At 42.4% G+C, this 17,507-nt stretch overlaps 1 protein-coding gene across 1 annotated transcript in view; it reads left to right on the top strand.

Annotated features, from left to right (window-relative positions):
* Window positions 1-17,507, top strand: part of CSMD3 (CUB and Sushi multiple domains 3) — a 2,596,150-nt gene that overhangs the window by 1,060,533 nt on the left and 1,518,110 nt on the right. Inside the window, exon 11 of the mRNA XM_086918068.1 lies at window positions 16,031-16,152. Coding sequence (XP_086774194.1) covers window positions 16,031-16,152 — 122 coding nt within the window. The remainder of the gene's footprint in view (window positions 1-16,030; window positions 16,153-17,507) is intronic.

Below are 17,507 nucleotides of genomic sequence, written 5' to 3'. Positions count from 1 at the left end.
TATGTGATAGAATAAAAGTATGGTTCATAAGGAACCAACAATAGGTTTTAAAACTATAAGTACATAACATAAATCATACAAATTACAATAAAAACAATACATTCACATTGGTTAAGGACATAAAAAGTACTGAAGAATTATTCATTTGAACTCGACGCGCGTTTCGGCAGAAAAAACGCTTTCTTCAGGAGTCTTTGATGGTACTCTGAAATTATATTTATAAGAAAAACAAATATCAAATCACTGGTTTAGGTTTACATGACTAACATCAATTATTAACAATACAAAAATAATTTTTAAAAAAAGGGGCAAATAATAAAGCAAGTACATATTATATAAATCAAATTCGAAAATCTTCGCTACCTAGCTGGTTTAGACTCTAGATTTGGTCACTTATTGTCATATGATAGACAGATGTCAACATCAAGATTGTACAGTACTTAACTGGCAAACAACTGATCAATCTCTACAGGAGGTGCACTATTATAACTTTATTCATATTTGAATGTTTAAACATCCCTATGTCAAAAAGACAATAGTGATAGACACAACCTAGTCTTAATCAAACGTTCTATAGTACATAGCAATAGACTTACATGGACAATACTGTATTCATATGCAGTATATTCAAATTTGATGATATCTTCTTACATACAGATAGTCAGAGCCACTTGATAAAGGCTAATTCCTGATCAAAATAAAAAATTATAATAGATATGATCATATAAAATGGGAAAAGAAACATGTTAAGTCACTTTGAACACATGGCGCCGTACAGATTATGAAACGGATTAGTCTACATAATCTCATTAAATGTAACATGGAACTGAAAGGTGATAGTAGTGATGCTAAAAAAGCTAGATAAAAAGAGATGTTATAGAGGATACATATTATTTAATCAGAAAAAGCCCTATTCTACAACGGTATAGGGATATAAAGATGATATAAGGTTACATCTGCCCATATAATGTTGAAGGCCAACCATGTTAGAGAGAGTGTCTGTGACGTATTACGCCACATTCATAGTCCTGGCAATAGATAAATGACGTGCGTAGATTGCTGCGTGTAAAGACCAACATAATACAAGTACGTGGTAATCTACAGTGGGGAAACACTTGAACATGCAAAGTCTTCCCATATACATAGTTACTACTATTCGGCTCTAGAGATATGAACGGTGATCTAGCAATAAATTTACCTGGAATATTCTGTAACGTTCTTGTAAATGTGAAGACACGCTACATTCAAACACGGATATCATGTAGAGCCGCAAGGTAGGTATAGCAAAGAAAGGTCTTATGGTGCCACAGATATCAATGTGGATGGTAGAACTGTCAATGTGAGAGAAAGGAGGGGCGGAAAGAAAAAGTAATACAAGGGTCAGTGGGTAGCGTATTTAGCAGTTAATGATAAAAAGGAAACATAAATAATAAAGCATTTGAAAAGTTGTCTGAGTGATTAATGAAATAGTGGATTAATCACGTTCTTTAATAAAAAAATATACCTTAAATGCTCAGATGTGAGTTCTAAATTCAAGTAGTAAGGGCTACGTCAATAGATATGAGCCTCAGCTTGTAGCCAATCGTTCATGGCTGTAAATAGAGAAAACCAGGGATTACCTTAAAAATAAAAAAGACGCTAGTCAATATTTTCTAACTACTGGACACTCACCAGCATAAGGCTTATGTGAGTAACCACAATAACGCATCACTATCGATACAAAACAGCCAAGTACCTTGCATGTTCAAAATGAGATTCTTAATTCGGTTTCTTTGTTCTAAAATTACTGGAAAAGCAGCATCTCAAAGCACCAGGTTTTTCTCGCATTTGAAAGAGGAAAATGGCACAGGGCTTAATACTGGGTGAAGTGGGTCCAGTGACAAAGAGCTGATGCACGGCCCCTGCAGGTCCTCCTTCTGAACCCACTGAAGCCCCTGAGCAGGGAGCCCGGTACCATCGGGGCTGGTGCAGCATCTGCCTGCAGGACCAACCATGTGCTCAAAGGCTGCTTCACATAACCGAAGGCGATGAGCAGTGGACACTAAGACATTCCTGCTGGTTGATTATGGCCAGTTGAGTGAGTTCTGCATCTAGACTGGTGTTTCTCAAACCAGACTTGCAGGAATTGGAAATACTAATCAAATGAATCACATTTACTCCATAGATGCATTACGCCATCTGGTTGTAAGGAGTGAAAAAAGACCTAGTTTGGGTAAGGCAAACCACATCGCAAGACCTATCGAGAGTGATGAAGTTGGATACCGGTTAGAGCGGCAGACCTTGATGCAGAGTTCTGGCCAGGGACCAGGGTTCGATTCCCGCCTCGGCGGGTCTCTGGCTCATAAATTCCGCTGACTGGATATTCTCGCCTCAGTGCCTATTCTAATCATGGGTCCCACGCTGCAACTCTGGGCAATAGCTTGCTTAGCCTCCACAACGGCCCCCTACAGCGCTGGGGATGCCTGGTTGCACCCCGGGGATGCCCAGGAGTGGACATTTCACGGGGAAAAGCCAGGACAGGTTCCCCAGCGGTATGAGTACAGCGCCAGGACACACTGCTTGCCGGGGTATCAGTGCGCTTTACAAATACGTCTACATTTACATTTACATTTACATTTACCAGTTATTCCATTGTTTTCTATGGAGCTCTAGCTTGAAGAGTTCAAACGTGCTTCTCAAAGATGTTGAGGAGATTGCTGTAAATGTTGATGGAAAAGAACATACTTGAACCTGCAAGTCCTAAGTCAGCAAACAATAGCCATTTCAAAACATTCCTAGGATGATGGACATTTGTATAAGTTTAAAAAATGGAAGAATTAAGGCCAATGACACAAAACCCGATTCAGGAATATGTTTTATGGACTACTTGTTTCAAACAGATCTCTTTGGACTATGAACTGAAGTGTAATTTTTACCCCACATAACAACTCTATATTGATGATGGTCACCTGTGTGGTTTTTGTGCCAATAGATGAAGCCTGCTGTGAAGGAACATATTGCACATGACCCTCTGTGGTTATCATTTCTGCTGTGGTGCAGAGGGAAAGATGTTGTGACATGACACATGAAAGTTGAGAGACCATGACTTCTCATATTGCAGATGGGTTATAGTGATAAGCTAGTAGGTCTCAGTTGACCATATTTAGGGTACTCTTAGCCTGGTATCATAATACACAGATAATTTTCACCTGATTTGACTGAATATTAATCACACTTCTAGACATGACAAGGGATGAAAATATGACAGTAAGTCTTAATGTCTGTACACAATTCTAATCACTGTAGTTCCAGAGTGTTTGTCTTTGCATGACCTTTCCACTTTACTCCCACTTTCTGATGACTTACATGAGACATTGAGTGGGAGTTAAATTTTGATGAAATACAGCCCTTTTTGCAATCTCTTGTTATCATAATGGATGTAGGATTTTCTGTTCTACATATCAGTTGATTGGGGATTGGAGATGTTGACTGTTTCACTTTTATGTGTTCTGGAATCCTGTGGCCCTTCTGTGCGCTCCAGTTTCCTCATGTGAAAATGTGTGCAACATAGATTTCTGAGCAGTAGGAATGGAGTCTAATGTGCAAGTACTCACAAAAATCGCATTTCCCACACCCTCAAAAAAGGCAGGTTGAGCTATTCCCCATTTCTATTCTGGAAAGGTGTATCTCCAGCCATTAGATGGAGTAACTTCCCGAACATCTCCATAGTAGGAAGTGGTCAGATCAGAACTTGTTAATGCCCTAGAATATAAAGGTTTGTGGGCTTTTACAAACATGCAAGGTAAAACACACCTTGTAACACTCACTCCCCTCCTTTTGCATGGTAGTCATTTTTTTTAATTTCTTTGCACTCATGACACATAAATGCATTGCACCCTGCCCTTGGGGCTGGTATGGCATTCCCTAGGGATTACTGTAGTAAGTAATCTGTGAACATATTGCAGGAGGAGAGCATAATTGCCAACAAACAGAAATGTGTTTTTGGTTTTGAGTCCATTGAGTAGTTAGGGCATGTTACTTCAGGCGAGGTCGTTGAACCACATGTTGGCTTAGTTGAGGCAATTGTCAAAGCACCTTGTCCCACATCAAAGGATCATGTGTCATCATAGTTAGGAGTGTGTGAATTTTAGGCTAAATTCATTCTCAATTTTTCAACCAAGATGGTGCACATGAGGGAATTGTTGAAGAGGAAGGTCATGTTTGTTTGGAGTGATGCTTGTCAGAAAAAAGTTTGATCAGATAAAGAAGGAACTGCTCTAGCAGAAAATTCTTACACAGTTTGATCCCTCAAGAGAATGTGATGTCTCTGTGGATGCCAGTCTTGAAGGATTGGGTGATATGGTCACTCAAATCAAACAGGGCAAAGAATATACTGTAGGGTTTGCCTCACTTGCTTTGTGTCCAAGTGAAAAGAATTACTCTGGTATTTAAGGGAGCAATTGACCTGTTTTTGGTCTGTTGAGAGGTTCAAGGGTTTTTTATTGGGAAGATCGTTAAAGTTGTTGACTGATCACAAGCCTCTCATTCCCATTTTAAGCGATTATTTGCTAAAGATCACAACCGACGGATCACCATACTTAGTTCGAAGTTGTTGCAGTACAGCTTTAAGGTTGAGCACATTCCCAGGGGAAAAATACTCAAGCAGATTTTCTTTCTAGATCAATCCTACCTCTAACAATGGATGATGCTTTTGTTCCCGAGGGTGATGAGGAATGCTTGTTTGCCACTGTGGATGTGTGCAATGTCAGTATTTTTTCTTTCTGAAATTGAGTGGTTTGAGAGCTTACAATCAGACAGAGTACTCAATGCTGTCAAAGAGCACATCATTCAAGGGTGGCCTAAAGAAAACAATTTCAGTGCTGAACTTCAGCCTTATGCTAGGGTGTGTGACATGTTGTACAAGTGATAATACCATTAAAATTTGCACTCCGCCAAGTCAGGTGGTTGAATTACCAATGGGACCTTGGGTGATGCTGGCAGCGGACTTTGTAGGGCCATTCTATGTCCTTCCCAATAAGTATAAGTACACTGTGGTGGTCGCTGATTGCTACAGTAAGTGGTGGGAGGTTCAATTCATGAATGATCCCAACACAAAAGGTGTGATTAAAGTTTTTTTAAACATTGTTTACAAAGAAGGGACACACACAATGGGGTACATTTTACATCGCAGGATGGCCCTGTAACATCCCCAAGCCAATGGGTTTATTGAGCGCATTAACCACATGTTGGTGCATTGTATACAATGGGCTGTGAGCAACAAAATGGAGGTTAGGGAAGCTGTACAAAGCATGTTCTGGGCGTATCGCACTGCTCCCAACCAAATGACTGCCAATAGTCCTTTTGAACTTTTGCGGGGGAGAGTGGCTAGGTTCGACATGTGTCCTGCCTGGATGAAAAAAATGGGGCTTGCAGATTTTGCCTAAAGGCGTTGGTGCTCATAAGGAGAAGCCTACATTTTTATCAAGAGGTAATAATTACATTAATGAATGTGTGGGTGAATCAAAGAAAGGTGAATCCAAAGCCTGTCTGGGAGATTGGATAAGAATCAAACTACCTCCCAAAGTTAATAAAGGTTTGGTCCACCTATAAAAGTGAATTCTGTTTCTCGTTATGCTGTAAGAGAAAATGGGAAAAGTTGGTAGAACATCTCTGGAATGGATAGGATTCCTAGACATATGGTGGAAAAGATGAACTTACAAAGCTTGCCTGAATGTGACAGGGGTGATTCAGTCTTTGATCATTCCCTTGCAATGTCGGATCCACTTTGTGAGAAGAATGATTCACAAGTAGTGCCACTTTACTGGGCGCCTACCAGTAAATTAAGTATGCCACCAAGATCATCTGCGGCGTACCCCAAGGATCATCCCTCAGCCCAACGTTGTTCAACGTTGTTCAACGTATACATGGTACCGCTCGCCCATGTCGCCTAACGGCATGACCTGAACATCATCTACTACGCTGACGACACCCAGCTGATCCTCTTGTTCACCAAGGGCCACCACACCGCCAAAACCAACCTCCACAACGGGATGAAGGCCGTTGCCGACTGGATGAGGAACAGCCGACTGAAGCTGAACTCGGACAAGACGGAGGTCTTCATCCTCGGGTACACCCCCTCAGCCTGGGACAACTCCTGATGGCCAACGGCACTAGGAACACCCCCTACACCCACCGACAACGCACAAAACCTGGGGGTCATCCTCGACTCCACACTCTCCATGACGAAGCAGGTCAATGCCGTCTCCTCTTCCTGCTTCAACACCCTCCGCATGCTCCGCAGGATCTTCAAAAGGATCCTCACCACAACTAGAAGGACGGTCAAACAGGCCCTCATCAGCAGTAGACTGGACTACGGCAACACGCTCTATGCAGGAGCCCTGGCCAAACTCCTGAAACGGCTCCAACGCATCCAGAACGCCTCCGCATGCCGGATCCTCAACATCCCACGTCGCAACCACATTACACCCCACCTGAGAGACCTGCACTGGCTCCCCATCAGCAAGGATAACATTCAAGTTCCTCACCCACGCACACCAGGCACTCCACGACACCGGACCAGCGTACCTTAACAGCCGACTCAGCCTCTACACCCCGTCCCGCCAGCTCCGCTCTGCAGACCGCGCACTCGCCACTGTCCCCCGCATATGAAGAGTGACCTCCGGCGGTAGATCATTCTCCCACCCCGCCACCAAGACGTGGAACACCCTCCCCCATCCGCCTATGGTAGACCGAAGACCTCCTAACCTTCAGGAGACTCCTCAAGACCTGGCTCTTTGAGCAGTAGCAGCGTCCCATCAGTGCCTTGAGACCCTTTGTAGTGCGCTTTACAAATGCTATGATTGAATTGGGTATAAGCCGTTGTTACCATGTTTTAAGCAGAGAGCACAAGCACCTTAGCACTGGTTAGCAGTTGTAAAGTGCACATAGTCCTAGAGCCAACAAAAACAAATTCAGCAAAAATAGGAGTAGGAAAGCAAAAGATTTAGAGATGACCATGTAGAGGAGACCAGATCAAAACCTAATTAACTATCATCAAAATACTGCATGCCATCTGCTTGGTATAGGTTACAACATTGTTTTTCCCCAGTCTTTAATTATCCAAATTCTTCTAAAAAGGTTAAGCTTGGGTAGGAATACATTTGTGTCAGTAAAGTCAACCCGAACAATTGTGATCCATTTTAAATTCTGAGTTTGTACTCAATCCAACCAAACCCTCCTCAAATATGTTGCCTTTTAGTATGGAAGACATGTGATTCCTCCATCTGGAAATCCTTATTGTCTTCTTTAACCTTTTATATAGTCTGATTTACACACATATTAACAATTGTCTCTGTATAATGTGTCTGTGATGTAAAGTGCTCTTACACCCTACACTGGTCCGAGTAGCCCTATTAAATAATTGTAATGAAAACGAGATGGGCTATGGAGAGATGAGGCACTGTTGGAGGGTAGTATTGAGGGAAATCATGAAGAACAAGGTAATGAGTGGCAAATAAGAGTGTTGCACTGGATGCCACCAGTGCTAGAGCCGGCCCTATGCCTCATCTTGAACTTAAAGAATTTTTATAGAACCCTCCTTGCACAGAAGAATCCGGGTCATTAAGGTGATAGTTTCACCAAATTGTGACTGCTGTTGATTTGTGGGAAGTTCAGGAGAACACTTCTGAAACCAGACTGGTAGAATGTTAAGCCCATTCTACTGCAACTTCCACTTTAATTAAACTGACCCAAAGTGTGGGTTTATTTACATGAAGTAAGGGTAAGAGTCACCTCTCAGAACAAATTGTGGTATGAGAAAGTAGGCAGCAGCAAACCAACTCCATTGTTATATGGCAATCCCATTTGTTGAAAAATGGGAATTAGATCAGTTTATAACTTGTGCTCAGAAATGTTAGTTACTACGCAAAATCTGTGTATGGGGTTTTTCAATAAACATACCAAGTTTGGTCCAGGATTATTGTGCCAGATTCTTTTAAATACAAAAATACCGAATTCATTGTTCCCCTAAAAGCAGAAGAACTAGTATCACTTGCCTTTGTTCGACTGCCTAGTAGAGGTGGATGAATCGGACTCTTGATTTACCCTACAGTGACATTCTCGCCTGCTTTTGATACCTTTCATGGCTAGCTATATTGAATCACACATGCAAATATGCCTACATTCTGTGCCTGTTTTATCATGAAAGTTCATGGCTTTCAATGCAAATTAAAATAATTTTAATTTCAGATCATAATCTGATTCACTGGCATCTTGCATACAATTTTTTAAGGAATCTTTCACCTTATGTCAGAGGTCTGATGGTCAGCTAATGTTATCTATTTGTATGGGCAGTGCACACTCACTTAAAATTGTGCAAAATGATGGAATGAGACATTTTGTGACAATTTAATGGATTTCATTGCATAATAAATGTTTTGGACATGTCTAGTTTCCAGTTTAGTCCTGTCTGTACCGAAAGTCTTTAGCCAATTCTAGTACATCTGAGCAAAGAGATTTGGTTCCAGACCAAAACACACACCAGGCCCTGCACCCATATACTGACACACAGGGCCGAATGCTGCTTATAGTAAATACTGGGAACACAGGAACTGTGCTTGATACCAAAGGCCAATCACTGCTATTTTACAGCCTAGTGGGTACATTAAAACTTTATTGCCCCGTAGAGTCTGAAGAGCAGTGCTTTTCATCTGATTTAGTGAGATCATTGATGATGTCTTTATCGAGTTCTCAGTGGTACCATGATTAAAAGCATGAGCAGGCCAGAGGGTCTTGGAAATTGAAACAGAAGAGGCGAGCCACTAGGTTTGTCCAAGGAGATCAGCATATCCAGGGAGGGAGTTGCAAACCTTCATCATGCACTACCTTAAGTGGACAGGAATACTAAATCAGGTGATCTGCCTTAAGATCGTGTCACCCTTAAAAAGATCTGCATACAAAGACGATAATCAAGGTTCTGCCTATGTGAAGATCAGGCCCACCACCAGAGGTAAAGACCTCATCTCTCTGGCAGTTAATACACGCCTTGGAATCTTTGCTGTCACTGTAATGGAGGAGTGGAAAGAAGGCCTGTAAGCCATGCCAAAAGCTTCCAAAACCAACCCATGACACTGTTGTACCTACTATGACCAGTGGCAGGACCGACTCTAATAACCTCCCTTTCACTGGTTGAGGGTAAGAAGCCACCAACTACTTACAAAAATGAAGGAAAGGCCCTTAAGGGGTATTAAGTAGAACCTAGAGAATGAGACCAGGCAAGTCAGAAAATAGGTAAATATTGATTTGAAATTCTGACCAGTCAACAGCATGTGTAATACAGAGAACATGATGTGGCCCTGTACATGCAGTCAGAGCAGAGCAGGACAAAAGCCAAGACTCAGTAAGACATGGAGAACCACAGCTCTGCAAACCATGGGAAGGTACTTAAACTCCACTATAGTCTTCATGAACTCCAGAGACTGAGGAGTGAGATGAGATTTTTGTTACATTCACCAGAAAGCTGTATAAGCCAGCACCTTGTAAACTCTCAGCACCAACGGTGGAGACAGGGTGGCCAATGGAATATGGAAATTCTCACCCTGGAATTAAAAGAACATAAGGAAGTTCCCAAAGTGAAGCCCAAGAATGGCCTGCTAAGGCGTCACCACTTTGAAGTTTAAGGTAGGTTTTCAATTGTTCAAGGCATTCAGAGGCACCATCAATCTAAACACCCCATTGGTCCATGGGAATCATGACATAAAGACAATACAATAAAAAGCACAGCTTCTCCCAATAGGAGGGACTTGAACATTTGCAATCTTAGACAAGAAATGTTCCAACACTGCCTCCAGCACTGACCTCTGTGTTGGCCTGTTAAGCCAATGAGGCCCTTGCGTCTATGAGTTCAAAGAAGTGGACACACATTCTATGCAATAACCCTGGGATTCAACATCCAGGACCACTGAGAAGACACCTCCAACATCCATGCAAGCATGATGATACAGCAGTCAAAGCCTCTAGGGGCATACCAGTCATCCATTTAGGAAGAAGGTACATTCCTACCTGCCAGGGCATAGAAAAGAGACTTCTGCCGCCCAGCATATGGCACATTGCGATGTTAAAAAAAAAAACACAAAGACTTGAACGCTAGCGAACTAAATCCTAGATCCTGAAAGATCCTGCTCCTCTAGGCTCTGGAAGTCAGACTTGGAGTAGGTCTGGAAACTACGCCATACTTCCGGCTCTAAAATGCAGCTTTAACCACTTACTCCAGATCAGGATCATACAACTTCTTACCATCCAACAGTGATACTGGAGGAAGAGATCTGTCTGTTAGCCCCCTGGAATACCAACATATTCCTAATCAAGAATTTGTTTCTAAGGGATTTGGCAACATACGGAGCATTGATGTTGGTCTGCAATATTTTATCCACCCTAAGCGTGGAAGGGTATACTCAGATGTGAGTCCCTTGCTCATTGCACCATCAGGATTCAAGCAAACCGGGCCGACGACGGCTGAAATGCCAGAAACCGGTCCCCGGGAGCTTGTTTCCATCCCAGTGTAAGAATTGGCTTGGTAGTTTGGTTTGCCCTGTTCCCATCATGCACTGGGACAGGAACAGACTAATTTGCATATAGCCAGGTTCTGAGCTGGGATGGTGCAGTGAGCTTAAAAACGGTGTTGGATCTATCCCTGATCTCTTGACTGGGTGAGAGTATTCTGCTTAATTCAGAAACTCTGTCCCTCACCACCCCGTGTTGTTAAATATTTTGTCCACACTAAGCGTGGAAGGGTATACTCAGATGTGAGTCCCTTGCTCATTGCACCATCAGGATTCAAGCAAACCGGGCCGACGACGGCTGAAATGCCAAAAACCGGTCCCCGGGAGCTTGTTTCCTTCCCAGTGTAAAAATTGGCTTGGTAGTTTGGTTTGCCCTGTTCCCATCATGCACTGGGACAGGAACAGACTAATTTGCATATAGCCAGGTTCTGAGCTGGGATGGTGCAGTGAGCTAAAAAATGGTGTTGGATCTAGCCCTGATCTCTTGACTGGGTGAGAGTATTCTGCTTAATTCAGAAACTCTGTCCCTCACCACCCCTTGTTGTTAAATGGTCTGCAAGGACAGCATTAAGCCATCATTAACTATCTTAAGTGCATATTCTACCATATGATCTACCATAGCCGTACGGGACACGGATTCAGACTGAAGTTGTCATTCACCGGATGAGAAAGTAAGCTTCTCTTGACCCTTCTACTCACACTTGATCACTGACCTTATGGAATGATCAATGGTAACAAGGAGACAGCCAGCTCCCACACTTATCAAGCAGGGCTGTATCATCACAACACAAGGCACTACTGAGTTGCCACTTGTGTGTGGTAATATCTGTTTCCCTGGCTTATTTGACTAAAGTGGGTAAAATATTTAAGGTATTTCCCATCTCCAACATCCTCCATGAACCTTGGACTGGGGAAATGCCGGACATGTCTCTTTCCCTATCACCTGGCTGATCTCCAGGAGAAGGCAGCCTTCTGCATAGGGCATTCTCTAATTCTAACAGGCCAAGTGACATAAGCCCGCCGTCCCTCTGGGACCCACTCCAAGCTACGGCTCATTGAGATGCAACAAGCTCATGTGCCAAGTCACGGCCCAACACTTCAGGAAGGCAGCGCATTAGAAAAGGTGCAGGAAAAGAACAGCAGCCACAAGATGTCTGCCCTTTTTATGGAACCCCTCTTGAGGGAAGAGGCCTGAAGGGACGGGGCACAGTGGGGGCGCATCATTTAAGAACGAATTAAACACCAGGGGCTCCAAGGTCTATGGGAGGCACAATGGCTCATACATTAAGTAAAACTACAAGAACGAAGAATGGAGAGGTAACCCCCATTGTTTGTGTGCGAGTCAGCGTTTGAAATGCGAAACTGCGTGAAGCTGAGACGCGATCGACATTTAGAAATGTCGTCTTTGGACACCAGAGTAATTCATCTATTGCCTTCATCAGTTAGAGTCGGTGTCCACTCCTTCACTTTTCAATCGCTAGATTCAGCTGGTGAAACAGAAAATCTTTGAAAAATTGGCATGCATTGGAATATTTATGTGGCATATGTAACCTTAAGACATTTTAGCAGAATATTTCCTTTTCATAAAATCGATTCCCTTAGATATCTCAGTGCATTAGCAACAAACATCAAGAATAAAATAAAAGAAACGTGTTGCCAATTTTTTCTTTTAGTTTTACTATATCAGAGAAGCTGTGTGCTACTAACTATAGAGAAGAGTGGATGCAAAGTCACCTAGGCACCTTTTGAAGAAGGCATGGCCCATGCAGCATTATAGTTTTAGTGTAAATGGAATGCGAGCTGGACTCCTAGCATTGTTCAATGCTGCAGTAGGAAATGGAAGGGTTAGAAGCAGGCCACAATTATCTGCTGAATATATTTCTGCAGCTCTTCACACTTGGAATACATTTTAACATGTTGCATCGTGTACTTTTCTTTTTTTCTTGCAAATTAAAGATTTCTGTTCTGTATGCGTGCAGTAAGCGAGGTTAGTTGGGGGCTGCGAGAGTGTAGTAAAAGTATTCAGTGACTGTGCGCAAGATATATTGTCAGGTAAGACATGTGTGTCCTGCTCTCAGGAATGAGGATTGATCAATTATGCATAATGCAATTAATTGCGAAAATTAATGTGTGTTGTGAAGACACTTAAAATAGAATGATCACACTAAATGCCAAAATTAATTGGTCTGAGCTTTAATTATATCAGAGTATTTTCACATTACTCTTGTGACGTAAAATACCAAAAATGACAATACTATGCACGTTTATGTAATTATGAGTAATTTGCCACAAAATCCTACCCCAGGGGCACAAGAACAGTGAACTGAGCAAGGGGCTGCTGCTGTTTGTGTGCTGTTGCATTTAGCACTATTTTCTTAGCACAAAATGCAGCCTCTGGTGATTTTGGACATAAGGGTGCATTTTGCGGAAAGGAAATGGAGCAAAATACTAGGTTATACTCCTTGTGTAATTCTGCATAATGTTGTGTAATTCTGTTGTAATTTTGCATAATTACAATACTGCAAATTCAGTGAGTTAGCCCACCACATGTAATTAAAGTATTGAGAGGTACCCCCTACGCCTAGGGGGCGGGTGCCTTTAGCGGCATATTCATGCGAGAGGCAGGCTGGGTCATCTTACAGATGGTCAAGGGGAGTGGGAGGGGTCAACAGGAAATGTCAGTACTCAGGGCGGCACCTAGTGCATCATTAAGGTTGGCAGGCGGCCCCTCCACACGAAAAGATAAAAACACCGGACAAGAGGGAGAAGCCCTCTTTGTCCTATCGCCTCGGGTGCCCATCGAGTTGCAGCCGGAAACGAGCTGCCCACCCACTCAACCCTAAATTTAAAGACAGAAAATGCATCCTCTGGAGATTTCGGACATAAGGGTGCATTTTGCGGAAAGGAAATAGAGCGAAATACTAGGTTATGCTCCTTGTGTAATTCTGCATAATGTTGTGTAATTCTGTTGTAATTTTGCATAATTACAATACTGCAAATTCAGTGAGTTAGCCCACCACATGTAAATAAAGTATTGAGAGGTACCCCCCACGCCTAGGGGGCGGGTGCCTTAAGTGGCATTTTCACGCGAGAGGCAGGCTGGGTCATCTTACAGATGGTCAAGGGGAGTGGGAGGGGTCAACAGGAAATGTGAGGATTCAGGGAGGCACCTAGTGCGTCATTAAGGTTGGCAGGTGGCCCGTCCACAGGAAAAGATAAAAACACCGGACAAGAGGGAGAAGCCCTCCTAGTCCTATCGCCTCGGGTGCCCATCGGGTTGCAGCCGGAAACGAGTTGCCCACCCACCCAACCCTAAATTTAAAGGCAGAAATTGTGGGGGTCCCGGGCAAGAAAAGGGTGGGGATTCCTTTTGGCTGGGACTGTCTGATTCTGGAGCAGGGAGGGCAGCCAATGGGGCTCCGGGCTGGCGGGAGAGGGGCCGGCCTGCTGGTGGTCCTGGACTCACCCACCCTACCCGAGATGCCGGTGCTTGGTAGGAAGCAACTTTGGGAGAACTGGTACGCAAGAAAGGCGCAAAGCAGTAACCTGGTGGCTGCGTCTAGAGGTAGATGGCGGGTGGTTCCCCCAATTTGGAAGCAAGGGAGATGGTTTGTGGCCTACTGGTACAACCCACAGCAAATCAAGTGTGGCATTGTGGGCTGCTGGTACAGCCCATATCAAATCAAGTGTGGCATTGTGGCCTGCTGGTACAACCCGCATCAAGTGTGGCCGGGAGATCAAGATTTGTAACTACAATTGTAATCTGCAATTGAAATGAATATTATATTTCATAACCCTATGTTCATCAATGTGTGTATTGGGTTAATAAAGTTGGTCTAATGATGACCGTTCATCAGCATATAAAGATGGCTTTATCTGAGAATTAATAAAGACTACGCAGTGAAGACCAAGTACTTTCTGGTGCTTTTGTGGTGGGAAAGGGTGGCAAATATGTTGTGGTGAATAGCACGCGATATGCCGACTATCAGTCTGTCCTTTTCTTGGATATCTCAGGATCTATACTTTGATCCGCTTGTCAGGCATTTGATGCTGATGCATCTGTGGGAGCTGTATAGCAAGTCTGTGCATGGCATCAATCCAAGTCACAAACGTGGACTGAAAGAGTGGGACTCTGCTGTCATTGACGGTTTCCCGCATTTTCAGTGGATTTCTGATTTTTATGGAATTCAGGAAAATTCACATATATGATTTTGGAAATCCACACCATTTTAAAATTCCTGGAGTATTTGCATCCATAGGAAAAAAATAAAAGGTTTTTCTTTGTAGAAACCACTTTATATTTCGCCCATGATATATGTCGTATTGCCTGCCATTTCCCACTCTGTAAATGTTCAATTAACGGTCAAGTAATTCCAGGGATCGAATCTTCCTGCAAAATGAAAAATGTTTGAGGATAAACGCAGACTTAGGAGTGTGTAGGGTTTCAGCAGTTTGCAGTGCAAAATCTTACTGCCAAATCCCCTGGAATGTTCGTTTTCTTGACCCTAACTTAAAATGTACAATTGTGACGGTCTAAAATTCCGAAGACTGGCAATTGTCTCGCTGTCCTAATTGCAACATACCAATTTAATGTTATATTATCAATTTCTTTTTTGTAGCCCTAAACACATGGGTATACAAATATGTTTTAGACTCGAGTCTGCAGAAGTGCATCCAGTTAAATGATAGGCTCATTTTAAATAAACTTTCGACCAAGTGACATCCGTTCAGTACATAGAAGTGTAGCCTCCTGAATACAGATGCTAAAAGTTGCAAAATACATTAAAACTGCTCATTCGAATGCCAGATACCCAGTGGTTATTGGAAAGCGATCCATATTCAATTATGGGCACTAAGGAACGTCTGAAGAGCCTCAAACTTCCAAAACTCATGATTGTTTTTAACAATTATAACATTTTTGTATCAGTAGTGAAGTACTCGTGAAAGAGTTTATGCACATGAAAAGAACTTCCAACAACACTCAGTAAATTCTTACACTTCTAGTATATGTGGGTATTTCCAAAACAAAAGCCATTTACAGGCAGCTTGCCCATTAAAAAGGAATGACGTAAACATTGCAGTGTTGGTGAAGTTAATGGGTTCCTGCATGAGGACGAAGGGCTTAGCTCAGAAGACCTAATATAATAATAAAGCACACCATTTTACATCTTTTAGCAATAAATGTTATTGGGCTGTGCATTTTAACGTAGCATACTGTTATATTTTATGAGACAATTAAAATGTTATCTTTTATTCTTATGAGGGAGTACTATTCGGAGTAATTCAAATTTATTGTCTGCTTCGCAAATAACCTATGTGGATGTTCCCTTTTAACATGGACCTAATTTCGTTTTTATATGGGTTTATATTCTAATACAAAAATTATTTTGCTTCATATGAAGTGGAAGCAGCATATGGTGGTGCAAAATATATGTACTTGCTTCATTTAAGTTCAGTCCAGTTCTCTGACAAATGGTTGTACTGTTTTACAGTAAAGACGTGTGGGTCCAGTCTGCTGGGACCAAGTGGCACCTTTACATCACCGAACTTCCCCTTCCAATACGACAGCAATGCTCAGTGTGTCTGGGTTATCACCGCTGAAAATCCAAACAAGGTAAGTGTAAAATAACATCAGAGGGGAACACTGCCTCAAATGTGATTTGTGTTACTTCGGTAAAAGGGGTTTTTAAATGATTCCAAACAATCTCACCCTCAATGGCCCAAACCATTTCACCAATGATGCCTGATAACCCGCGTCCAAACAATACCATGCAGATTAAGCCACCAGCGCTCCTACCTGCCCAGCTCACCAGCTTTCACGCCCCATTCCATCTACACCGTCCTCCACCCAGCCGATTCTCCCTGACGAGCAGCATTCTAACGCAACTGCTTTAAGCACCTCTCCTTCTCCAGGCCTATGGACCAAAACCTCAACCTCTTGCTCTCACATATCACTAGAGTCCAAACTTGGGGAAATTACAAGGGACCTGCAAACAATTTGGGCAAATATACTAAATCTAATAAGCATCACATCAGAGCTTGCAAACAGCTTATGGAACTGCAAAACTCCTATGATGAATAGTTTCCAGACACTAAGTACTGCTCTAGACCCAATGAGACCCCAACTCTCTCAGTATCTCCTCATCTGAGATGGAAAAAATACCCTACCCCAACACCTACACTTAGCTCATTTGACTTAAAGATCCTCTCTCTGATGTTGACATTCACACCCTCCTCCTCTCATATAGTTCCACAGATTCTGGTAACCTAGGAGATTGAGACCAAATGCAAACAATTCTTACAAACCCATACAGAGAACCAAGGGTCAATTGCCATGCCTGAACTATTTTTTATTGAAAGTATGAGCAAATACAGAACAGTTTTGACATTTGTAATGTCCCATGATATGTCGGGTTGGTCCAGAGAAGTCTAACTCAAGGCATGGACTAAATGGTCTCATAGGTTACGTCCCCTTTTGCTGGAGAATAATGCCGGATCAGAAAATAGTTGGTGAAATCTAATGAATGTCCTTTAATGTGATGCTGTCTGGGAGGAATACACTAAGGCCCACTGACAACTACACATAGTCATGTGACCTAGGAAACTGGCTACAAGAACCAAATAGTCAGGACAAGAAAATGCAAACTTTCCAAAAGTGTCATTTTCAGAATTATGACTAAAACCTGATTTTATCATTAAAGATGGTTCCTAAGTTCACCAGACACCAAATATGATTTTTCTAGCTGCTCCCAAACAAACCTTTTCACTTATTAAAAGTAATACGTTAACCCAATGTTATCATAGGTTAACCCAATGTTATTATACGGTAGAGGTAGATTTTGCAGTAGTAAAAAAAGAATTGGAGAGATTTTCACCACCAGAACATGTAAAACTTAAAAGTAATACTTTTTAAACTAAACACACCCTGTCCCATGGGCTGTTTAGGCCTAACCTAGGGTGACTTATATC

The sequence above is a fragment of the Lissotriton vulgaris genome, chromosome 4_1, assembly GCF_964263255.1.
Source record: "Lissotriton vulgaris chromosome 4_1, aLisVul1.2, whole genome shotgun sequence".
In the NCBI taxonomy this organism is placed as follows: Eukaryota; Metazoa; Chordata; class Amphibia; order Caudata; family Salamandridae; genus Lissotriton; species Lissotriton vulgaris.
The sequence above is the reverse complement of the archived record's forward strand: the minus strand, read 5'-3'. Positions and strand labels throughout refer to the sequence as shown.